Genomic DNA, 27,075 nt, shown 5'->3' on the forward strand with positions numbered 1-27,075 from the left:
GCAAGATTGTGTTACAGTAGAAGTCAAAGCAGATTTTTGGGAGGTATTACACATTTATTCAAAATAATTCCTCGAATCAGAAAAACTTTGTGCTCTACCAACAAATAAGGCTTGGTATGCACTTTGCAACCTCAGTATGAATAATTAAGTAGGGCAGGAAGACATTTAAGACATGACTTTTTTTTTTTTTTAATATATATATTGCTCCATATTCAGCCAGGCATGGCAGCATCTTATGCTGACGTTAGTAAATTGGATTGTATGTAAAGTCTTTCGGGGGCTAAAGTACGTAAAAGCTTTCTGCTGTAGAATTTCCTATGCCAAGGTATCCAGAAAGACTTAACTGATCTAGAATGGTTAGAAGAGAACTTCTGCATCCACCATTGCTACTTGACATGACAGTCTGTGCTTTCTTTCTTCTGGCAGAGCCAATAATCTACACAGATATAAAGAGCAGACAAGAGGAAGGAAAATGTAAAATTGTTTACTGATCCTCCATTCCTCCCCACATGCTTCTTTTTCCTCCCCTCTTGAACTAAGGAAACTATTCTCTTTTCTTTTTGTTCTTGTTATCGCAATCAGATAGCAGTATCTAGTACTTTGTTCATCTGAGGTGTGTGGTGAGTCAGTTTTCACTCAAGCCTGATAGCAGAATGGGTATCTGTGTGAAGGGAGGTAGGCTCCAGAAGGGAATTCCTCCACAGTGAGTAACTTTGCTTTTAAACACCTGGAAATATAACCTTTTATGGTTTTCATTATATCCTCAGAGTTCATATATCAAAGAAAAATGGCCCCTTACTTTTCCAAGCCTTTTTGATCCCCTCTGCCCCTCTGAAATGACTATGGTATTTGCTAGGTCATTTGAAGAGATTTTGTAATTTCTCAGTGTGTACTTTAAAAAGAAAATATACTCTGTGTGAGATCACAAGACCCTTTACTTTTCTGTACACCACCCAGAAAGCAAATTTACTTCTATCTGTTGTTACTGTTTAAGTATTAACAGGTGTTTGTTTTCACCACTGCGTTTTGATAAACTACATCACCACAGCCCTTTTCACACATTTAAGTTCAGCTTGGGTAAATATAGGATAAACAAATAGTTTTAAAACTGTAAGAACTGAAAGAGTATATAGTTTTTGCATGTACCTTTTTGCATTAGCTCTGTGGTACTGAGTATCAGTAGCACAGAAATTGTAAAATACCTTCATGCTATACTATTGATGCATGACTCATTGATCGGTTTCTGATACAGAGCCATGTTAGTTTCAGGGGTTTGGTTCAGACTCCCCTTTAATATTTACATTGTATTTTATTTTTAATCTGTGTATCTGAAACCCCATAAATTTTGGAAGGGTTTAGAATCCCAGTCCAAAACTTAAGTTGCTGACTGGACATCATCTTTATAGTGGGGGCAAACCAAATCCCCAGATCTGAACACTAGGGAGGGGTAAAGTGCTTTGAAATCTGGATCTGAATTTTGTGGCTTTGGTACTAGTCTGAATTCACATCCTATATGAGGAGGTAAAGAAACACAATATGTTTCAGCAATTTAGCTGATCCCTGGAACTCATTGAGGGGCTAAAAAAATTTTATGCTAATGAGTCATCTCAGTTATGTGTCAGCTCTAGTCATGGAAGGGGTTGTTATTAGAACATGGCAAAAACCTATTGAGGGAGCAAGTTTACTCTAAAAAAAAAAACAAAAAACCAAAAGAACATTTGCCTGTTTTCGCAGTCTGGCAAGCATAGTGCAAGTGTAATGAAGAATATAGGGCTTGTCTTTGTGAACAATTTAATTGTGTAGTCACCACTATTGTCTTTTCTCTCTTCTATTTAGTTTCTCTGCTCAATACTTTCAGGGGAAGATAAGCAACTTAAACGATGCTTTCATCTTTTTAGGGCTCAGTGCTCATTTTTCTACCCCTCTGTTTCCCTCCGACACACAGCTGTCTGCTCTCATTTTCACCATGTTACAGCAAACATCGTCTTAATGTTAAATATTTCTCTCAATTTTGTTTTTCAGTGGAAAATTGGATTTTTGACTAACCATTTTTTTCTGTAAAATGACTGCATTTTGCAGATGATTTTGACTTTTTTGTTCAATAAACTAAATACCCCCAAACTGAAAAGCTTTTGATTCAGAAAGGCTGCCGCAGTGCCTCATGGGAGTTGTAGTTCAGTTGGCTCATGCCTCCTATTTAATTTATGGGCTGGATTCATCAGCCAGACTACATCCCTTATGATGCACCATGGCTAGGACCTCCCATGAGGCACGTTAGCAGCATGGCTGAATAGAAGTTTTTGATTTTAATTTTTTTTGCTGAAAACTCAATATTTTCTGTGTATATATGAGTGTGTGTGTCGGGGGGGGAGGGAGCTCATTTTCTGACCAGCTCTACTTAATATTACTTTTGGTTCTATCAGCATTGAAGCAGTTTAGATTTCCTATTAACATAAAGGTGAATTTGTATGGTTTTGATATGGTGCCTTGTGAGATTCTATTTAAAAAAATTGAACTGGCTGTAATAGGACTAGGACATGAATCAAAAACTTGCTGACAGACTGAGCAAAAATAGTACTTCACTGATTTGGTTAGAGTGCTATTGGGAGTCATGCAAGGGTCACTGTTGGATCCTATTTTCATTAATGGTATTGTAAAGAAAATAGAAAAAAATTGATGTTAAGGTAAGGGGAGCTGTAAACACTTGAGCATAGGAAGAAAGTAAATGCAACCTGGAAAAATGCAAGGTGGTGTATGTGGGAGGAAAATACTGCAAAACATGGCTATAAAATGAATAGATGATGCTTGGAAAGCAAAAATACCAAGATAAAACTAAACTGAGTGATGGATCATAAATTATAGACATCGGCTCGCAGTGAGGTCTGGTTGCAAAACATTACAGGCCAGGATGTGATAATCCTTCTGTATACAGCTGCAATTCCAGAGTGTTTGTTTGGAATATTGGGGTACCCCAGGTCAAGAAAAGGCCTTGATAAACTGGATAAAGTGAAGGACAGTAAAGCTGGTATGCTGAAATAACTTGAAGGGACTCAAAGAGAGCTTTATGTTGGCATCACTAGAAATAGTAGGGTGATAATGGACAAGGAAATATTGAGGGTGGACAGTGTAAAAAAAAAAAAAGTTTCCCTAGCTAAAGATTAATAAACGGTGTATGGAATGTTCTTCCAAAGAGAGTTACCAAATCTTTGTTGCTGGAGTTATTCATATTCAGTGGTACAATTCACCCCTGTGAAGGCCAGCACAAGGCTTGTGTCCTACATAAGACCCACATAGGCCCGATTTTAAGTGGAAATTAAGTGCTGTTTAGATCTTGATCTGGCCTCCTCCACAGGGGCCAGTTTCATTCCCTGGTCGCCTTAGCTCTCAGATTAAGATAGGTTACCTAAGAGTGTGTCAAATTTTCTCACCTTCTAGTGTAACAGTGTACAGCACTCAGTAACAAAGTGGGACCACCTCAGAATCATGGCTGACCTGTTAGATTCTAGGGATGATTATAGTTAACCATTCAGGTCAGTAATCTTCATCAGGAGAAATGTCCATCAATGCAGGAGAATAGCTTTCCCCATTCCATTTACAACATGGAGGCAGTGACCCAACAAGATAAATCAAGTTAGCAGCCAAAAATTTGATTCCGTGACAAGATATCATAAATGCTTTGGGCATCTACAGCAACTGATTAGTTTAACTTAAAGAGGCTTGAATTGTGTGTCTAATCTGGAGATACAATATCTCTCCCCTCTGGGATATGAGAGGATATTTCCACTGTTGCTTTTTTATACTGACATCAGTTACATTCACGTTGTAGCTATAAGCCTGATTTTCCTATCAAAAGTTACATAATTGATGGTATTTTCTTCCCAAATTAATTATTTGAATAGGTGTTTGTTTTGTGGACCCACAATCTGTTTGTCCTGTTTTGATATCATCTAGGCTAAAAATTCTTGGTCTATTCTGGGAAATAATCCTAAAAATATAACTTGGAAAGGCAAAAAGCAACGTTTCATGTTTCTTCCTCCCAATAGAGGCCATGAAGTAGTAAAGCATCCAGGATGAATGGTAATTGCCAACATTATTTATTGGCAATATGACAGTAATATTCTTCCGACCCCAGAAACATAATGTGCAAACTGCTAAGCAGCGTAAAAATAGAATATAATATTTATTATAAACTCTTGATACTATGAAAAATTTGTAAATACTTAAGAGAACGTTATTCATATAGAACAAATTAACAATTTTGCATAGAGCCAGCACAGAACCTATAGCAAAGTAACTGTTGTAGGTGTAGCAGCATGTCTGCAAGGTTTGAATTTCACTTGTAGGGGCAAATACTGAGCAGGCTTCATTGCCCATGGTAGTAGGCTCTAAGTACTTTTCCACTGCACTGGCAGATTAAAACAGCAGAGAACCAATGCGTGGGCACTCCATGTTCCCTGAACCTTGTGGAGCAGAGCTCCAAGGTAGTTCTGTGCACAGCACAGGTTGTAGGGGGAAATCTGGGCAGGCCCAGCATGTGGTCACTATATCTATACGTTTTATGAATCCAGAGACCTCAACCCCCACCTGTATGGGAGCAGCAACAGCTGTCCAGATGCATGCTGGTCACTGTAAGCAAGGACTGAAGATTCTGGTCCCATACTCTGTGGCATTTCTGAGTGGTTTGGTTAGTGTCCAGGCCATTCACATAGACTTGGACTTTCTTCCAGGATTTGGCCTTTTTAAAGCACATAACCAAAGCGACTATTTCCTGGTAGATAATAAGTAGCTGTGAAGGTACAAGGCAAGACAAAGAGTCCTTGACTGAGCTGATAGGTCACTTATATAAAATGCCTGAACCCTGGAGGCCATTGGTGCTGTCACCAACTTGAAAGAGCAGAAAGATATAAAGAAAACAAAATACCTTTTCATGTGCTTTAAAGGGCAAAGCTAAACTGTATGGCACCATGGGTACAGTATTGACAACACTAATCTCTTCCTGACAGATGAAGACCAGTATAATAACCGAAAGGAAAGTAGGATTTCATACCTACATATTTTCACTTGAGTCCTTACTAAGCTTCTTTTCTGCTGTATAGTATCTGACAGTATCGCTGTAACCCCTAAAAGTTATTCTTGAACACAAAATTGTGGAAGGGAGAAATCACTGTTTTCCATTTTCCATTTTGCATGATTAAAATTACTCAAATTCATGTTTACAGCACTTGACTTTTCTAAGCATGGCAGGTGAGGCAGGTGGAGGTTGTTGGGGGTCCTGGGTAGTGAAGGGCAGACCTTGGATATAATTTTCATGATATATTTATAGATCTTAGAATTGAACAGAAATGTAATCACTCAATCTAAAAGTCAGAAAGTTTTTGAGTTTATCTAACTATATGGTAATTTCACAATACCACTTTGAGGTTTTTTTTAATTCCAGCGTAATTTCCTTTTTTACCTTCCAAAAGTTGTCATTGCAACATTCAGATGGATTTATATTTTATATCAGACAGGAATTTTTAGAACTGTTTTCTTGAAAAGATTCTCTGTTGATATAAATTAGATTCCTAGAATAATAGATCTACTTGAGTATGAATGTTGCACTTTGGTTTTTTGTTTTGCTCTATAACAACTCTGTATATGTAATGCTATGATCAGTGGGCTATAGAGCCTTTGATATCACTGGAAAAATCCAGCCCGGGCTGCTAAAGTGAGACAGCCAATACCATCAGATAACTGTTGGAGGCAGATGTGAAAATGTCTTGGTAATCTAAATTCAGTTTCTAGTGGACTGGTGTCTATGTCATAAAACCATAATCTGAACTGGTACTAATTGTGGCACCCTTGTTGTCAGTTGAAATAGAATGGCTGAGGACTGAATGTGCATTGAAGACTATTTTTCCAACTTAAGGGTGAAGTATCTTGGTAAAGGAGGATGTGGCAGCATTCACTGCTATTGCCTATGCTGAAGCTGCTCTGTGCATAAATAAAGGATTTTGGTCTCCGGAAATGACAATCCAGCACTGCCGTGGCTTTTTAAAGCATTTGTGTAATGGAAACAAATATCTTCCTTTTATGTGGGAAAGACAAGTACAAAATTGTGCTATCAACTTTTAAAAACACTCTCTTATTGAAATCCTATCAGGTACGAAACCAGCATTGGAGTCTCATTATGGAGAGTGTAGTCCCATCTGACAAAGGAAATTATACTTGTATAGTGGAAAATGAATATGGATCCATCAATCACACGTATCACCTAGATGTTGTCGGTGAGTAAAATTCTGTCAGCTACAAGAATTTTTTTTAAAGTAATGGCTTAATTTTATTTCTTTATTTAAAACTAAATGTAATGGATATTTTTAAATTAATTTTAAGGATGGTTTTAGGGTTGGATATAAGAATGTAACTTCTGTTCTTTGAGGCTATTTCTGCTGCCTTGCAACTACAGCAAAACCACACTGATCACACACCTTATACATAAATTCTCTCTCGCACACACTTATACTCACACAACAGTTTCCTTGCGTCTCAGCAAAGATGTGGTACCCAAGTGTATGAGGTCTTATATTATGAATTTATTATTGTTATACAATATGCTACAGTAGACTTACAAGTGCATTATAAAGTGTAAATAATTCAAATCTCACTGCATTTGTCAGAATTGTCACATGGTTCTCTGAACTACTGTAATTATAGCTGAAAAAAAATCTTCCTGTAAAGGGTCAGATCCTAATCTCTGTTACACCTGTGTAACTCTAGAGTGTTGGACCTGAAGTCAGTATAATTAATCTGGATTTACACTTGTGTAATGAGATCAGAATTTGGTCTGTGAAGTGCTGATATCATTTATTGAAACATAAAGGATAAATGTTGTGAAATCATTTAGCTGATGGAGAATTTTTTTTTTTGAAAATTCTTGTCAGTACTAAGGCCTTCATTTAGGAGAGCACTTAAGCATATGCTTCACTTTAATCATGTGCTTACGGCTTACTGACTTCAATAGGATCGAAGCACATGCTTAAGTGCTTTGTTTAATTAGGACCTAGAATCTCAGGACCCAATTCCGCCACACATACTCATTCTGAGTAGTACATACTTAAGTAAGTAATGGTACTCAACATGACTATGGTGATAGAACTGGGTCCTTAGTTTCTAACATACGTGAAAGTAGCTCATGCTCACACTACATGGTGAAAATGATGTGGCCATCTGAAGCTTGGTGAATAAAACCACTGATCATTCAGCACTGAAAAGTAACTTTGGGCAATTGCAGGCCAGTTCTGACTAGAGACAGGTGGTCTGTTCCATCTCCTGTTAAATCAACAGGAGTCTTAGCATTGACTTTGGATAGGGATCAGACCAGCAGTGACCCATTTTTGTCATTTCTATATTCATTCATTGTATTTATACAAATAATAGTGCACCCATCACATTTTCTCTGGTTACCTGTAAGTGAATTAATAAAAAGCAATGCTGCGTTTAGATCACAACTGTCCAAATCTGCAAAAAATTCAACCCTGCATTCAGCTGTGAATACAAATGCTTTCCAAGAATACTTTGAGGGTGAGATTTTCTAAAGCATCACGAGGGTTTAGGAACATATCCTGTTGATGTGGGGACTTTTGAATTTCCCACCCTGAGAGAACAGAGGAGCTTCACACCTCTTCAACAAACTTGACCTATCCGACCAATAGAGACAGAGAATGCCCTCGAATGAAGATGTCCTTCTCCCAGACATTTAAATTTAAAAAATTAGTTAATCTGAGCTGTTTAGCAGAACACTGCTGTAGCTTTGGTTCATATGAAGGGAGATGCAGTTTCTTATGGAGCTAAGACCCAAACAAATGTCGGGCCTTTTACAGCACTAGCAACACTTCGTAGTCTGCATAGAGAGCACATTCATACAGTTGAGGTGAGCTAACTTAGGGACAAAGCCATTTTTGTTTGAACACTTGTTTAAACAAAGTTTATTGAGGGTGCAGCACCAACGGCTGCCAGGAATTGTAGTAAATTGTATTACACATGGCTCCATCCTTTGCAGACCAGCTGGTGGAAGGGTGCAGTCGAACCACATTAGCTCACCAGGGAATGCTAGCAAAGTAAGAACAGAGTGGTACTGATTTCTGTAGTGATTTTCTTTTCCCTTCAAGTCCTGGCTTTGTTCCGCTTTGCTTGAGGTTACAAAATGTTTGTAGCAAGTCAAGGGGGGAAAAAAAGGACCCTTTTAAAACGCCTGGAATTTTCTTAGCTGAAGTGAAACTGATTAAAAGGCGCCAAAACTGGCCAGTTTCACATTGACTGTGAACCCTTTCACCCAGTTCTCTAGCAAATGTGTTCACCATGGATAATGCTGTCACTTGAGTAAATATTTGCCAGAAACCCCTTACCTCCTCTCCCCTTTAAGCCTTTTCTGAATGTCATGCATTCAGGAATATTATGCAGAAGTTTATTTTTCCTGGCAGTAAATCACAGTGGCCTGCATGAATGAATGGAATGGTAACAAGGATTATGTCATTTATATAAATGTCTATTCCTTTCCTATAGAGAAGCAGAAAAGTAAATAATGAAGCCAAGATTTCAAAAAGTGATTAGTGATTTTTTGGTGCCTCCATGTTTAGGTATTCACTTGAGACACCTCATTTCAGATGATGAGGGCTCAGCACTTTCTGAACACCAGGCCCCTTTCATGTGACTCAGATTGGGCACCCAAAATCAATAGTTACTTTTGAAAGTGGCAGTTCATGTTTTTTGGAAGCTAGACATTTTAGCATTTAAAGTGTGCATATTCATGTTAGTCCCCAATAACTCTGTGTGTGTGTGTGTGTGTGTGTGTGTGTGTGTGTGTGTAAAATGTTTTTTGGGGGATATATGTAACTGCCACATTTCTAGTTTGACATAAAGTCCTATATGTGCATGTACAGACAGACGTTTGATTCAATGTCTGCTGAAGCCACTATGAGTCTTTGAATTGATTAGGACATTGGATTAGGACCCTTGGTTGAATGCATGTGGATGGGATTGTTGGAAGGGAGTCAGGCAGATTTCTGTGGCTGCTGAGGTACTGAAAGCCACCGCTGAGTGTGGTGCTTGGGCAGGAGGCAGAGTGGAGGACTGAATTAAGCCAAGCATAGAAGGTGACCTCTGTCAGCCCTTCTCTATTGTATTGGTGTATTTCTACGGAAGTTTGGTTTGTTCTATTCTGCTGTATACATTTTCAGCTCTCATAGGGTTAAGGAGGGTTGTGGATGTGTGTTGAGAGTCAGTCATACTCCTTGGTATGTTTAGCCATTGGTGATCACCTCTCACAAACTTCAGACCATAATTTTCGGCCAGGTTGTAAGCTCAGAATGTTTGAAAACTGTCAGCTGAAACTCTTTTGAAATAGATTTTCCTAAATGGTTGAACTGGTTCCAGAGTTGATTTTTGGTGTAAGTCATAAGGAATAGTATTAAACATGGCACTCTATTGTAATAAAACGAGCAGCTGACTGTACGGTGTACTGTAGAGAAACCTCTGATTATGTCACACTTTTGGGAGGTATCCCAGCAAAATTCATGCCAAATAATGACACAATGCTAATTGGGAATATCCATTATTACGCGAATCAAATAACTTTCCAAACCCTGAAACCTTTTCACACATAGAAGCCCAGAGCCAGCAGAGGATGAGAGGTTTTCAGTCAAAATGTAGGTGTGAAGTATAGTCATTTTTACTTGTAATTACTTGGAAGAACGTTATAAAATAAGGACTCAGTTGGCTCGGACATTCTCATTCAAATTTACAAACCTGGCACACAGTCAGACTGAATTTCTTACAGCAAGTGGGAATAGAAATAAAAGTAGCGAATTATTAGCCATCCATATATCACAAAAGACTTGGCCATATTTACAATGATAACTTCTAACTGTACAGTAGAGCTGGTCAGGAAACTTTGATGGACAATGTGATTCTTGAAATGTTTTGTGATGCCCCACCTCTACAAATTTTTTACCAGCTCTAATGCAATTCACATCACTGCAGAGGGTCGAGCAAACAGAACAGACACCACATTAGCTTTCACAATGGGACTTAAGTGGTCCCTGGGCTTTGGGTTGGTCTTTTGCCAGTGGGTGAATTTCACCCTGAGAAAATTAGGTTGCAGTATCAGCAGATGCTGAGGATTTATTACAGGCCTGACACATTTTTTAAAAGTTCTAGTATAGCTCAGTTGTTTTACACACACACCTTTTCAACCATCCATCTCACCTTGTAAATCAGGAAGTGTGTTTTCTGGAAACCAGTGCTCTTTCATCTCTGTGTCTCCCACTCTACTGTCTTCACCAGAGCACCAGAAAAACATCAGTGAAAGAGTTAGTTGTATTGTCAAAGGGCTATCATCTTTTATGATCTTCAAGCATTAAATAAAACCCTACATGGTACTTAATGTTACCACAGAGGCGGGAGAAGGCGTTAACATCATGTAAAAAGTGACTCTGCTTATTTTTGTTGATGGCAACAAAAAGTTGAGTCCTGAGGTTTGATAGTGGACACAGAGCTGTATCTCTGGGACTCCATGGCCTGTGGGAAGGATTCCATGCCCCTAGAGATCTCGCAAAACTCCCTGTATAAATCACTATGTTGAGCCTTATCTAGAGGAGAATAATTATATACTTATTTATTATGGTAATGCTTAGAGCCCCAAACAAGATCAAAGATTCACTGTGCTAGGCATCATATGTACAAATAGTAAGAGTTGACAACTGAAATACGTAAAGGATGGAAGAAAGGAAGTATTATCATCCCAGTTTTATAGATTGAGAACTGAGGCACAGAGAGAAATTAATTTACCCTAGGTCTCACAGGAAGCCTGTGGGAAGCCAGGAATTGAATCCAGTTCCAAGTCTCCTAGTCCAGTGCCTTCAATTATAAGACTATCCTTCATTCTTGTAAATTTTAGCTCATCAGCTGTTACTAGAGTTCAGGTGAATTACCTTTTTATTCTGCTGTATTTAATTGCAGGTAGAAACTTTTATTTATAGGAAGCTCACAAAACAGATGCCTTCCATGTACAAAGTCATTCCGTCTAAAGGGAGAATGATTGGAAATTACAGTTATCACGTACCAGTTGTATGTAGCAAATTCAGACTATAGAAAGCAACGTGGGAACACAGCAGCGCTGGGGCTTTTATATAATTACATTGTCATTATCACCAGGGTGTAGCTTGGGTAGCAGTTACTCTCTTTAAGTATGGAAATAATTTTACAACTAATTGAATTTATATTTTAACAGAAAAAAAGAGAGATTCACTGAACATTCAGGCTGTAGGTTGCAATTTGTCCTATGTAATGTAATTATCTAGGGAACCAAAGATTGGTTAGGTTTCAGTTTAAGTGCTTGACATTACCTCATCTACCGGGTGTTATAAGCAGCTAACAACTGATCAACATCCTCAAAGAATGTGTAGGAAGACTATGCCGTTTACTATAAAATTAATAGAATTTGTCAAAAACACTTTTGTTTTTTTTTAAAGGTACTATTGCAACCTGTTTAGCTGGTTATTAATCAGTCCTGAATTATCCAGTTGGCTCATACTTGTGGTTCAGTTTTTGTTTAATAGAATATAAATAGAAATGCAGTTGAGTACCTTTAGCTCTACTCTATTACTGTAATTACTATTTTCAGATGAAAATGGTGGCAGAATAACTTCTCCATGAGGAGCCATTTAAAGGGTTCTGTTAAACACTGTTCTGCTTAAAACCCTTTGCCCTGATCCTGCAAAGACTTATGCCTGTGAGTAGTCCCATTGTTTGATGTGTGTAAAGTTACATACTGAAGTCTTTGCGGGATTAGACCTCTTATTTTTTGAAGCAAATTTTCTTAACTATGTTACGTTATTAGACCATAGAAGATTCTAAATAGCCAATCTGCTTTTCACTGTTGATGATTGTTTTCTTTTTTGTATTTCTCTTTCGGAATGAGAATGAACTTCACTTTTGTTTATAGTCAGGTTCACTTTCAGGTTCTAGTGTGCTGTAATGTTGCAAAAAACACTGCAAGGGTTTTGTTTTTTTTTGTTTTGTTCCTTTTTAAAGAGGCATATTTCCATTTTGTTGTTTCTAAATTCAGGGAAACCTATCCATTGATCTTAGATTTTGTAAACACCTACTTTTCAGAACCTAAGGGCCCATATCCCTTCAATTTTTATTACTTTTAAATTTAGTATTCAGTTTATATGTAGGAGCAATAATGACTTAAATTGTCTAAATTTATAGCTTCCCCTCTGTATCATCCATGTCTGGCAGGAGTTAAATGTATTACAACCAAGGTAAAGGTATTACAACCCAAGCCCAAACTTGCATTTTTGGCAGACATGAATGAAAGTTATTGACTAGATCTTTACATGAGCATGCTTCAGCTTGACATATTCACCTGAGTGCATGCAGCCTGGGACATGATGGGACAGAGACTGAAAGAATGAAGGAATACATACTGCCCTCCGGTATTTGGTTAAAATGAGAAGGAAAGAAGGTTTTATTCACTGTGCTCATAAGCCTGACTGTGGACTTTACACTCAGCATTGGGCTTTTGGCAACACATGTACAACTCTGAGAAGAAATTACACAGATTGTTCACTGCTTGAGGCTGTGTGCTTCACTGTTGAGAATAAAGACTGGGGTGTGATGGTTCAGCAAAGGGAAAGCGAATTGATCTTCGCCCGTCCCCCATCAGCTCCTATTAATAAAGTAAAAATATTCCAAAACTGTAGTTTTATAGCATTGAAGCTTCTGATTTCATTGGAGTAGTCTGGCTAAATGATATTTTATGAACATATATTAGCATCATTACTTCATCTGTTGAGTGAATGCTGAATTTGTCACATTTGAAATGCTTTCTGCTGAATCTTTTGTGAGATGCCTGGCCTCCTTGTTCCACTTCCTGTTTTCTTACCATCTCAAGATAGGTATTTCTTTTTGGTTTGAGGAATGATGAACAGGACATTATTGCAGCTCTTGTGCAGATTATTATCTTTAATCTTGCCTTTTAGTTCATCCAGCTTCACACTCACAGAACTTCAAGTAGAAGTTTGCAAGAGTTGTCTGAAAATACCAATAAACATTTATCCCTAGATGTGCGTTTGGCACTTGCTGAAGTACATTTGTGTAATCAGTTTCTTTGTGACCCTCCATTCCACAGACTTATCTACATAAGAGGTTTATGAGTTTTCTTCTGTGTCCAGCAATGAGTCTGCTATTAGTGCTTTAACTCAAATCACGGGGCGCTCACAATTTTAGCTCTGAAGGTCCCAGGATTCAACTCCTTCTTTTGGTCCATGTGCATTTGTTTACACGAGTACATTATTATATTGCAGTTTATCCACACCTTCATAATTAAAGCTATCAGGAGAAAGAGTTGGTGCTCCATCTTTCTAAGGGTATGGCTACATTTGGAATTTCAAAGCGCTGCCGCGGCAGCTCTGCGGGAGTGCTGCTGCGGCAGTGCTTTGAAGTGTGAGTGTAGTCAGAGCGGCAGCGCTGGGAGAGAGCTCTCCCAGCGCTGCATGTAAACCACATCCCTTACGGGTGTAGCGTGCAGCGCTGGGAGCCGCGCTCCCAGCGCTGCTGCCCTGATTACACTGACGCTTTACAGCGCTGTATCTTGCAGCGCTCAGGGGGGTGTATTTTCACACCCCAGTTGCAGCGCTGTAAAGTGTGAGTGTAGCCAAGCCCTAAGGCAGATGAGTTAAGTACCATGCAGTTTAATGGGTGAGATCTCTTGGATGAGATGTGGAATTCTGTGGGCACTGCAAAGACACTAAAGATATAAAAGGAGGTTTTCCCTGGAAGCCTTCATGCAAATAGCACTCTGCACAACAGGGAGTAGAGGGGACATGTGCCTTTTACTCCAGATGTGGCTGCATTTCAAAAGTGTTGAGGATTTAAAGTCATTAGATTAGATCATCATTGGATTGCTACCATTCCCAAGGTGCTTTAGTAGCAGGTGCTGCATTTTAAGCATGGAAGTACAGTTAAAGCTGGTTTAATTAAACTTTTAAAGCCCCATTTTAATAGCCCTATTAAAAACCATAGTTTGTGAAGAATTTTGGGATTTTTAGGAGGAGAAATGCTCTATAAAGAAAAATTGATTTTTCCCCCAGATTGCTCTTTGAAATATTTCATCCATTCAGGTCTACTGAAGAACAACATTGTTAGTGTTAGAAGTAGAGCTGAATGGAAAACTTATAATGACTGACTACTTGTATGTTTTTCTTTTTGCAAAATGTTGGCAAGCAGATTGCAAAGTTCTCAAATGTATTAGTTATTGGAAATTATTTCTCACCTTCACAAATTATTCTGTCATAACAATAGCCCATGAACAACTTGCTACAAATAGTCTTGTCATAAACAGATAAGAAAAGTTAATAGCACAGAAGTACTTTATATCTCTTTGACTATAGAGGGTTAACAAGTTCAGTGAGCCTGGCTGTCTCCTGACCACAGGACCAATCAGAGGACAGGATACTTTCAAATCTTGAGGGAGGGAAGTTTTTGTGTGTGCTGTTAGAATTTGGTTGTTGTTCACTCTGGGGGCTCAGAGGGATCAGACGTGCAACCAGGTTTCTCTCCAATCTCTCCAATACAGGCTCTTATAAGTTCAGACTAGTGAGTACTAGGTAGATAAAGCGAGTTAGGCTTATGGTTGTTTTCTTTATTTGCAAATGTGTATTTGGCTGAAAGGAGTTCAAATTGGTATTTTTGCTGAAAAGATTTTAATTTGTACTTGTATACTTAGGCTGGGAGGGTGTTCCCAGTGTCTATAACTGAAAGACCCTGTACCTATTCCATTTTAAATTTACAAAGATAATTTTTACTGTTTTTCCTTCTTCAATTAAAAGCTTTCCTTGTTTAAGAACCTAATTGTTTTTTTTTATTCTGGTGAGACCCCAGGGGACTGGGTCTGGATTCACCAGGGAATTGGTGGGGAGAAAGGAGGGAAGAGGGAGAGAGAGGCTGATTTCTCTCTGTGCCAGGATTACTTTCTCTCAGGAAGAGTCTGGGAGGGGGAAAGAGAAGGAGGGAGGAAGGTGAATTGTCCTCTCTGTTTTGTAATTCAAGGAGTTTGACTCACACAGTGATCTTCCAAGGTAATCCAGGGAGGGGAAGCCTGGGAGAGACAACGGTGGGGGAAAGGGTTTACTTTCCTTGTGTTGAGATCCAGAGGGTCTGGGTCTTGGGGGTCCCCGGGCAAGGTTTTGGGGGGACCAGAGTGTACCAGGCACTGGAATTCCTGATTGGTGGCAGCGCTACAGGTTCTAAGCTGGTATTGAGCTTAGAGGAATTCATGCTGGTACCCCATCTTTTGGACGCTAAGGTTCAGAGTAGGGGATTGTACCATGACAAGTCTCTATTTAAATTTTAAAATTCACACTGTTGGTTAGTGCTGTGAGCTAGCTGGTATTGTTTCTCTTCTCTGGTTGGATGAGGCACATTAGTAACCAACGCAACTTAAATTTCAAATGTCAGTTTCAAGTATAAATTTGTTTTCAGTGACTATTTGAGCATTTGATCTTAACTTTTTTTTTTTTGGCTGGGTATTTGTGCTAATATAGGTACTTGGGTTTGAATATATGCAGAATACTTCCATGTCCACATTCACTTTCAAATTCAAACAAACAACTTTTTTCTGCTCTTCACTCAGCTCTACTGAGATGGCATTTCCATCAAATACACTTGACCAGGAGGATGGAGATGATGCTTCTGAACTTCAGGGGAGGAACGTGTACATCTGTCAATTAATGAGCACCTCTAGCATGAGGAATGTAGTTTGTTTGGGTTATTTTTTCGTAAACTCGTAAACAATTGATAGATGTTCAGGTGACTGGAAATAGCTCTGGTGCTTTTTCATGCATCTGGTTACATGTGAAAGCTATGCTGTCCTGCCCATTAGAATGCTTATGTTAAAAGTCAGACAAATCTAGAAGGGAGATTAATAGCTGAAGAAGATTACATGGGAGATTTGTCTTTGGTACATCTATAGTATGTAACAAAGACTTTGTATTTCTTTGGTACATGCTTTGTCTTTGGTACATCTATAGTATGTTTGGGCCCAGACACGGCCAGCTTAAATGTTTTCTATTAAAGCTGCTTCAGTTTTGTTTGTTGAAGCAGTGGAGTTAAGTTAAAGGTGATGAAAAAATACATGTTTGCAGTTGGCCCATCTAGGAGCTGCTGTGCCTTCCCTGATGAGCCACTAGGAACTGTGGACATTTCGCACTTTTCGGGATCTGATCCAATATTTGGAACAGACTATAGATACCACAGTGCAGTACAGTAAGAAGCGGGAGAAATGTGGAAACGTAAAAGAACTCAAAGAGTTTTAGTGGTATTTTCCTGTCTACTTTGAAGGCAGTCACATTTCAGGGAAGGGAGAGTGTGGAGATAGAAAACATGGTGGAGCCACACTAATAATAATTAATACTTTGCATTAAATCTCACAATACCCATGTGAGTTAGGAAAATACTATTATCATCATTTTACTGATGGGGAAACTGAGTCACAGAAAGGTGGTGGTTTGCCAGAGTTCTACAGCAAATCTTTGGCAGAGTCATATATAGAACCCAGCCCTGTGCTTTCTCCACAAGACACTCCCTTCATCTCCACCATCATTGCCATTATTAAGTGGTTGCGTGCTGACTGGGGGCTCACTGCTACCCACAACACAGAACACAAGGAGCTCCCCCAAGGAGCTTAACGAAACATCTGGAAATGGTCTGGACAGTAACATTTTCCCCACTTTCCAGCCTTGTCCATGAGAAGTTACATGCTGCTTTTCACATTCTCTTGAAGTTTTTTAGAAGAAGCAAATCAGAAGTAATTTCAGTGGAAAGCTTGTCATTGTTCTGCTTCAAATGAGGTATTTCTCCTTTGCTCAGATGTGTATAAAGCTGTTGCTTATGCATATAGCCTATCAGGGATACCACATGTGAACTCCTAGGCGTAGTAGGGCAGACGTGAGTCTTTTTCCAGCTAAGACACTCCTTCACTCTGGCAAGGCTGATGAAATGCGTACTGTGGCAGACTAACAATAGGGTGTTGCACTAAGGATAGTCTAATATTAAGTATTACCTTGTGTTGACAACTTAGCATTTCAAACAAGAACATTCATGTTGCATGCTTCAGTTCTTGACTATGTCTTGACCTGTCTTTTTTTTTTAAAACCCTCTGTTACACTCATGATTTAAAAGAACAGAAAATATTTAATTTTGATATGACTTTTATAAGGCCCTGATCCAAAGCCTGTTGAAATCAGTGAGAATTTTTCCCCTGACTTCACTCAGCCCTTATAAAAGCGACATTTTTCCATGTAATGTCAAGTTCCACTTTATTTTGCTACAGCTGTCTTATCCCCACCCTGCAGGGAGCTAGTGAAGTTTTAGGGCTTAATCCTGAAAAAGTTTAGGCACATGGTTAATTGTATGCACCTGAGCAGTCCTTTAGGAGTCAATGGGAGTACTCAGGTGCATACAACTAAGCACATGCATAAGGATTTGCATGACTGAGTCCTTAGTCTTAATTCCCCTTCATGCCCTTACATGTCAGGGCTCCCACCTGGAATAAATCTTGAGAGTTGCAAGCACTGACCAGAGTCTTACATTTAAAAAAAAAAAATGCTTCACTGACTGCTTGAAAAAACACAGCAAGGTGCTGGAAGGTCTATGGTAGGTGTTGCTATTTACACTGAGCCACCACAATTAAATCTAAACACACAGGGTGACATCAGTGGGAGTTTTGTCCACATAGAGAGTGCCAAAGAGGGATCAATATTTCAAGTCTGAGGCGAAAAGTAAAAGGAAGAACAAAAGAGTTGAACACGAGTCATTTTTGTAAAGGGTAGAAAGGTATTGTCATTTTCTCAACTGACCTAGATGTGATTACTTTTAAACCCGGAAGACAGTTTTCAGATGGCACAAAGAAACACGATGATAAATACTTTACTGCATACAGTATATCAAGTGCTCCAAGTTTTTGTAATGACATTATATATTTTAAAACTATAATTGTTTAAAAATCACAGGTAACCCCAGTGAAGCCGTTCAAGCTTTTCTTAAAGTTGTGAGTCTCATAATGTTACCTAGAACTCTTATTCAGGAATCAACTTTAGAGGAACAGTACTGCCCCTAACTCTACAGTGTGGTATTCCAGTTTTATGCCAGTGTTAACTCCATTAGCTAGTGTCAAACCAGAGTACTTCAGTGGATGGTTAGGCCCTGAAATTAGAAATGTCAAAGCAGTGAAACAGCAGCAGAAAGAAACACCCCAGTCTTACAAAACTGGAGCCACTAAACTTTTGCTAGGTTGGAGGAACAAAGAAGATGGTGAAGAAAACGTAGAATAAAGACTTTAGTCTCTGTCAGCACCTACATGGGTAGACCTCTGTGCCTGCATGAAGCCTCTGACTTCATTAGGGCTTCTCGAAGCACAGGGGTCCACCCACATGGAAACAGTTGTGGGATTGGGGTCTTAGGTATTACCTCTTCAAGGAGCGTTGAGCTGATCAGAAATGTTGTATACAGAGAAAAGAGAAGAATATGATCAGAGGATGGAAGGCACATGTTTCTCTAAAAACTTAACAAAACAATAATTACATAATAAAAACATCTTCTAACAAGTCCATACTTATCGTAACTCATAAGAAACTGTTGCTGAACAGTTAAGCTGTTTGAATAATTAGTAAAAATGTATTGAGGAACAATTATTTTATCATAGATGCCAACACTGGTAACAAATTATATGACCAGCTCTGATTAACTAAATTGGTCCAAACCATAATCCATTGTGCAAAATCCGTAGTCCATTCTGCTTATGAGTTGCCTGTGAGTAAACAGCTCTATGGCAGGGATATTCTTTCCAGTGTTGGAAGGTAATATTTTCTTTAGTTTACCATGTGGTTCTCTCCAGTTTAAATTACAGAGTGAATGATTATTTTATATATAAAGATAGAGCATTACAGTTCATCAGAGCTTCTGAATTGGGTATAAACAGAATGCAGTGCTTTGTGAAATGAGAGAAACCAAACTGATACACTGCTGGTCGAAACTACTCAATCCGTGGTTCAGTGTGTATATATACATAATATATGACATTAAGTACTAGAAGTACTTGCCTACACCTGCTTAGTTGTCGCTAGTCTCCTGAAGCAGCAGCCATCCCTCAGCTTTACTTCTGCACATTATTGAGCAAGTGCAATGGAACGAATAGTGTTTTCCTTCTAGCATTTCAATGACACAGGTCCCCATGAAGCATTGCTTAGTTCTGGAGTCAGGAAATTTAGGCATGGATTGCCACTGTATGAGCATACACTGAGGGAGGAAATCTCTGTGGACACTCTGGCCTGGTCTACACTACGCGTTTATACCGAATTTAGCAGCGTTAAACCGAATTAACCCTGCACCAGTCCACACAACGAAGCCCTTTATTTCGATATAAAGGGCTCTTAATATCAATATCTGTACTCCTCCCCGATGAGGAGAGTAGCACTCAAATTGGTATTGCCATTTTGGATTAGGGTTAGTGTGGCTGCAATTCGACGGTATTGGCTTCCGGGAGCTATCCCACAGTGCACCATTGTGACCGCTCTGGACAGCAATCTAGAGTCGGATGCACTGACCAGGTAGACATGAAAAGCCCCGTGGACTTTGAATTTCATTTCCTTTTTGCTCAGAAAGGAGCACTGATCAGCGTGGGCTCTATGGGAGATACTGGATCTGATCGCTTTATGGGGAGACAAATCTGTTCTATCAGAGCTCTGTTCAAGAAGTCAAAATGCCAAAAATCTCCAGAGAGAGGCCACAGCAGGGACTCAACACAGGGCTGCGTGACAAGCATAACGGAAAGCCAAAGAATCAAATGGATGCTCATGGAGGGAGGGAGGAAGAGGGGGACTGAGGACTCCAGCTATCCACAGTCCCCGCAGTCTCCAAAAAGCATTTGCATTCTTGGCTGAGCCCCCAGTGCCTGAAGGGTCAAAAGCATTGTCCCGGGTGGTTCACGGTATATGTCGTCAATTTACCCCACTCCCTCCATGAAAGAAAAGGCAAACAAATCATTTCTCGCCTTTTTTCAGTGTCACCGTATGTCTACTGTATGCTGCTGGTAGACGCGGTGCTGAACAGCAGCATCCTCTCCTCTTCCTTTCCTGATGGTAGACAGTACAAAAGGCTTGGAAACCGTTCTCATCATCCCGTGACTGCTCCTGGCTGGCCTCGGTGAGGTCGGCTGGGGGCACCTGGGCAAAAATGGGAATGACTCATGGTCATTCCCAGCAGATGATGCAAAAGGATTGAAAACTGTCCTCTTCATAGCAACTGGGGGCTGAGCTCCTCACCCCCCCCCCCTTCATGTCTAATGATGATTCTGTATTGCCTGGACTATCATAGCAGCGGGAGGCTGCCTCCCCCTCATTTTATCTCACTAAAAAGTCAGTGTTTCTTATTCCTGCATTCTTTATTACTTCATCACACAAATGGGGGGACACTGCCATGGTAGCCCAGGAGGGGTGTGGGAGGAGAGAAGCAACTGGTAGGGTTGTTGCATGGGCACCCCCTAGAATGGCATGCAGCTCATCATTTCTGCGGGATATCTGGGGCTCTGACCCGGAGTGGCTGTGCTCTGGTTCTCTAGTACACTTGCCCCATATTCTAGGCAGGACTGACTCTATTTTTAGACAAAACATAAAGAAAGGAATAACCTGGGGAGTCATTCCCATTTTTGTCCATGCGTCCCCGGCCGACCTCAGCGAGGCCAGCCAGGAGCACCCATGACAACAGCAGACGATACAAAAGGATTGATAACTGTCATTGCCAATTTCCAATTGCAGATGGTGCAAAAGGATTGATAACCATCGTCACCAGTTTCCAATTGCAGACTGTGATATAGGACTGGTAACTGTCTCTGCTACCTTGCAAAGGCAAATGAATGCTGCTGTGTAGCACTGCAGTACCGCCTCTGTCAGCGGCATCCAGTACACATACAGTGACAGTGACAAAAGGCTAAACAGGCTCCATGGTTGCCATGCTATGGCGTCTGCCAGGGCAATCCAGGGAAAAAGGGCGCGAAATGATTGTCTGCCTTTGCTTTCATGGAGGAATGAGTGATGACATTTACGCAGAATCACCCGCGACACTGTTTTGGCCCCATCGTGCATTCAGATCTCAACCCAGAATTCCAATGGGTGGGCGAGACTGCGGGAACTATGGGATAACTATGGGATAGCTACACACAATGCAGCGCTCCAGAAATCCGCTAGCCTCGGTACATGGACGCATACCGCCGAATTAATGTGCTTAGTTGGCCGCGTGCACTCGACTTTATACAATCTGTTTTAAAAAAAACGGTTTCTGTAAAATCGGAATAATCCCGTAGTGTAGACATACCCTCTGAAGTTTCTCTTAATCATCTTGCTAGTTTGATCCCTCCTATGTCACTCTACCTAGGAATATACAGCCCGTGATCCTGCAGATCAACTTGAGTGCAGCTGGGGACACAGGGCCATCTGAACTCTCCACTGTGGCTGGAACTCCCATGGCCATAGCTTCCCTCAGAGCCCTACTTGAAAGAAGATTCCCCAATCTGCTGGAACAGAGAAGGCTCCAGCAACAATTAATGCAGCCTGAGGCTTCATTAATTTTTGGACAGATTTACCATTGATAGCTGATGTGTTTGGCGATGGACAGTGGACGTCTCCCGTGGCCTTTCTTTTTCATCCCTTTCCTTCACATCCCTGGGGCCCTCTACAGCATCCAGAGTGAGGGGCATAGAGGTGTGGAAATTTGGATGAAAACAGCACCATTCACATGCACCAACCAGCAAATCTGTCCCTGGTGGATCTCCAACCTTCCTCTTGGCCTTTAGAAACTCTTCTGAAAATTCATCAGACCAAGTGAATTGTAGTCATATATCTTAGGGACTCTTTAAACAAAGCTTTCTAATGTCAGTTTTGAGTGCAGAAGATAGGCAACTAGCTTCTGAAAATGAACTGTTAATCAGAATTAATATTTTAAACTATAGCAATAGAGAATTAAAATGATCAGAGGAAACAAGTGCCCACATCACAAAAACTCTGTCAAAGTTGGCAATAAATAGCATGTTTGTTACAAGGTTGGAAAATGAAAGACGGCTAATGAATTCAAGACCAAACATGAGTTTAGGGAGATCCTTGAAAAGGCAGTGAACTAATGTTCTTCTGCAACTTGTAATTAGCAAGCCACATTTAGCAGGTGACTGATCTTACTGAAAATAAAGGTGCTTACATAATGGTGCTGATAATGGCGGGAGCTTTGAGTATCACTCACTCTTGCAGACTCATCTCAATAGCTGCTGCTGAGAAGCTGCAGAGGTACTCACTCCATTGCATGTCCAGGAAAGGAAGAGGCTCCAGCACAGTTAGGGTGACCAGGCAGCAAATGTGAAAAATTGGGATGGGGGTGGGGGGTAATAGGAGCCTATATAAGAAAAAGACCCAAAAAATGGGACTGCTCCTATAAAATCAAGACATCTGGTTACCCTAAGCACAGTCATCTGAAGGGGCAGCTATCTGCAGGACAGATCCTGTATCTGTTGCTCTGTAGAGGGAAGAGATCCGGTGTCCTTCCATCCCCCTCCAACCCCACACCCAGAGCCTCAGGTTCTGCCGGGTCTGGGAGATCTCATTTCCTAACCAACTGCCTTCCAAAGTGATGCTCTGCAGGAAACTCCATAAGGTATATCTCGTGGACTTTTCTGAACTTCCTGGCTCCCTTCTGCAGATTTCTCTGCTGGAGGAAGGCAATCTGACCTGATGCTTTAATGTTAATAGGTTCAGTAATGCATCTGTTAAAATATGACCCTTTCTTATAAATTTGTGGATATTTTTGTTTGTTTCCAAATTGTTTACAATCTCCATCATTTCAGATCTCAGTTCTATTATTCACTTCTATTTAGGCAATCCAACAAACTGGGCAGGGGAAAACAAACTGAACATATTTATATATTGGTATGTAATTTAGATATCTTAACTTTGAAGTAAGGCATTACCTACACTGATGATCATTGTGGCTCTGCCTCTTGTAAAGGAAGTGATTGAACTCTAGTGAATGATTGACTCTTTAGATGTTGACCAGAAACCTACTACTTTGGAAGGAGGAATAGGCTGTTCTTTCTTTCTTTCTTTTTTTTTAACTCTGAGTTACTTATTGCCACATTCTCTTCAGTTACTGAGAATGAGCCATACTTTCTGTTTGTAAAATATTACAGTGTTTGACTTCAAGAGGAATTAGAAGGAAAGTAAAATTTAACATGCTCTTGCTCAAATTTATATTTTTCTAGCATTGGATTTCCCTAGTTCCAGATCATTTTAGAGAAAAATGTATTTTATTATTTCAAAGCGATGTAATGTGAGTTGCTAAAAAACACTTTAAGAAAGCAGAGTTGGTCTTTGAAATACCCTGTAGACCTGAATTTTCTTCAGTAATTAAATATCTGAGGGTTTGAGTTAATGTGTCGGAATAAAACAATTTTTATGGTGCTAGAAATGCAGTGTTTAGTATGCCTGAAAACATTAAGACATCTTTCTACTCTCTAGGGCTTTCCCCCGTGTTATAGCAGATGATGTTGACCTATTTTTTTGCAAGCATGTTATGTTAGCACTGGGAATGGAATGCTATAAAATTTAAATGATCAATTAGCAAAGATTTATTTCCCAAGGGCCTGATTCACCTCTCTATCACACTGGTGTAAAAGGAGGAGGTATACTGAAATCAATGGAATTACAGCAGTGTAAAGCTGGTATAACTGAGAGGACAGTTGGGACCAAGTTGTTTTTATCAAAATATTTACTATTTTGAGTGAAATGATCAAAACCGTATATATTCTCCATAATTTAGTTTATCTAAAATGCTTAGCTACAATTGTTAGATGATAAAAATAAATCTACATTCTTAAGTATCCATCAGACAAGCTCTTTATTTCAAAATTAGTTCCTGTTAACTTTGAGGGATATTTTTGAGAGAGAACTTTCAACTCTTTTGTCTATCCGTATTGAGCAGATTTCATAGCCTCATGATATTTGAGCAGCCAACTGTCAACATGAGGATAGCTGCGTACTAATGTAAGGCTTATGTTTTAAATGCACATATTGACTTGGAATTCATAAATGAGCTCTGAGATAGCATATAAAGATGCACAGTCTCTTTGATTAGTTTTTGCACATTGCATAGAAACAGCATATGAAATTTTAGCACTTTGATGGAGACTTTCCCAGAAATATCCTACACAGAAATATAGTCAGCAACATGGTCACAATTTTTCAATTTTACTAATTTTTCCATAGTTTTCTTTCCTACATTAATAAAATACTCTGTTTCACATGAAGTAATTATCTAATGCCCTGATCTTGCACCTTATTTAATGAACACAGACTCTAGGATTTACACAGAGCCCCCGTGACTTTGTATCATGTAGCTTGACTTCAGCGAGGCTCCATGCATAGTGTGCAACAAGTGGCAGGATCGGTGATTAAGCGTAAGCTGCAAAAGGTCTGAATCATAGAGATCAGTTCTAAATCTGTGTAGTCTGCCTGTCCGGTGGAAGTAAATGAATAGGAGTTGAACAAACACTCATCAGCAGTTTATATCCCAGTGTACAAACTTTAATTTGCTTCTGATTCATTTAACTGAAATGCATTTAAGGACTTAGCAAGATGAAATTTCACAAATCCTTACCCCCATTTGACCTGACTCTTTTAGTAATTTAGGAGCAGGAATATAAACATTGCTTTTACTTCTTTACTTGGCCTTTTTTTTTTGGAGGGGAGAGGGGTTGACAGTCATCAATAAAAAATTAAATTGTTGATGGCTATTGAGATAAACCAAACGTTTTGTGTGTTGATGCTGGCGTGGTAGGAACTTTTCCAAGATATTTCAGGCCTCATTCTCTGGTTTGTTTAAGGGCAGAGAGTAAGGTCACAAAGGAAATCAAACCCTGATGTGGAGAAATGAAACATGAGGCCTACTGACTTTTAAAAAACATTTTAAATAACATTCTCTAAGGTTTCATTTTATACTGAAGGCAGCTGTAATAAGTTTTGGAAGATGGTGTAAGGTTTCTATTAAAGGGAGACCATGCTTGCTGTTTCTGTACCCAGAAGAAGGAGCAGGGGAACATGGAATTAGACCCTATTTAGCATAAGGTGAGAAACTTTATAAGTTCTCTCCTGGACTATAAAATAGTAATTTATACATTCTACTGTAATTTACAAATTAAATATTAAGCTGTTCCTAGGCCTCAGAAAATAACACAGATAGCCATGGAATAATTTAATAACTGCAACACAAATGCACTTTTTCCAAAAGTAAAACAAGACTGCTACTTTGTAGTACACTGCCAGTGTTGCGTCAGTGAATAAATTCCCAGTAGATGCTTGCAGCATGCCAAATATATTGGACTGTATGAAAGATCCCATTGTTCAATGGGCATCATTATTTGCTATTACACTCACAATGTTTGCTTGTGAAACAATTTATTGGAAACTAGTATGTTTAAGAAAGAACAATTGATTTGAAATTCAGTTGATTTGACTTATAACATTTAAGCTCTTATAATGCATTGCCTCTATAAATATTTAGGTCCATTATTCTTTTCTTATCTTTTAAATAAAATGTTTGGAAGGGGCTCTGGATGGCTCAGGAGATTTGGCAATGTGACTTTCACTTCTAATTCATGAGTTCAAATTTGAGCTAGGTCAGTATTAGCTGTAAATATTTACCATCCAACAGCTATTTAATGCCTTAAATGAAGTGAGTTACTGGTCTTAGTCTCATTTCTAATAGGTATCCAGTTTACAAGAAATGTCTCTCACAATTAGTACCACTTGGAACCCCTGTTCATCTCAGAAGAAAGGGCAAGAGGTGGATGGGTATGGAGCGTATACTGCGTTCACTTCTAGACTGCTCAGAGTTGAAATGATATACTGTGAGGAAGTTTTCACTGTTCCTGTCAATTAATTAGGAGATTTCAATGTGCAGGGCTGTCATTAAGAAAACTTTAATTGACACTAGGGTGACCAGACAGCAAATGCGAAAAATCAGGAGAGTGGGTGGGGGGGTAATAGGAGCCTATATAAGAAAAAGACCCAAACATCAGGACTGTCCCTATAAAATCGGGACATCCGGTCACTCTAATTGACACCATATTCAGGTAGAATGGTTTTAAGCTTTGCCAGAGTTCCTTGTCCACCCAGTGTAGCCAATGGAAGCTTTGGGAGGCTGTTCCTGTCACAGAAGTCAATGAGAAGTTTGTCATTGACTCCAGTAAGTACAAGATCAGGCTCTGTGCACGTAAAGAATGTAGAAGCAGGCTCCAAGAGTGAAATCCTGCCTTTGTGGCAGTCAATGGCAAAACATCCATTGACATCAATGGAACCAGGATTTCATCCCAAATCTTTGCATACTTTAACAACTTTCTGCTAGTGACAGTAGTATATTGACTCCACTTGTAGGTTCACAGACTGTAGATGTAATAGTTAACTGACAGTAAACTCATCGCGGTATTGAAGATAATTCCATATTCCCCATAGCCAGAGGCGGCTCTAGCTTTTTTGCTGCCCCAAGCACAGTGCCTGCAGGAGGTCTCTGGTCCCATGGATTCGGCGTACCCCCCGCTGAATTACTGTTGAATCCATGGGGCCGGCAGACCTCCCACAGGCAAGTCGCCGAAGGCAGCCTGACTGCCTCCATCGCAGGGACTGGCGGGCTGCCCCCCGCGGCTTGCCACTCCAGGCATGCGCTTAGAGCACTGGTGCCTGGAGCCGCCACTGCCCATAGCTATATTTAGAATAGGAAGCAACTTTGGTATTTCTGATGCTGTAGTTGATAAAAGTTGACTTTTGTTCACTGTGTTTCAAAAGTCTACTTAATTTTTGTTCATCTTATACCAAGAGTTTGATGCCTATGCAGCTCTTTTAGCGATGCCTATAATAACTTCATTCATTTTAGAGCAATGATTATTTAATTTTAAAACTTTATTTGTTCCTAGTTTTATATTATGTAGAATAAATAAAAACTCAA

General features: G+C 39.6%; 1 protein-coding gene across 10 annotated transcripts in view; it reads left to right on the forward strand.

Annotated features, from left to right (window-relative positions):
- FGFR2 (fibroblast growth factor receptor 2) overlaps positions 1-27,075 on the forward strand; it is a 135,800-nt gene that overhangs the window by 64,513 nt on the left and 44,212 nt on the right. For all 10 annotated transcript variants that reach the window (XM_050958964.1, XM_050958969.1, XM_050958970.1 and 7 more), the window contains one exon: positions 6,143-6,266. In XM_050958964.1, coding sequence (XP_050814921.1) covers positions 6,143-6,266 — 124 coding nt within the window. The remainder of the gene's footprint in view (positions 1-6,142; positions 6,267-27,075) is intronic.

This window comes from Gopherus flavomarginatus, chromosome 6 (assembly GCF_025201925.1).
Source record: "Gopherus flavomarginatus isolate rGopFla2 chromosome 6, rGopFla2.mat.asm, whole genome shotgun sequence".
In the NCBI taxonomy this organism is placed as follows: domain Eukaryota; kingdom Metazoa; phylum Chordata; order Testudines; family Testudinidae; genus Gopherus; species Gopherus flavomarginatus.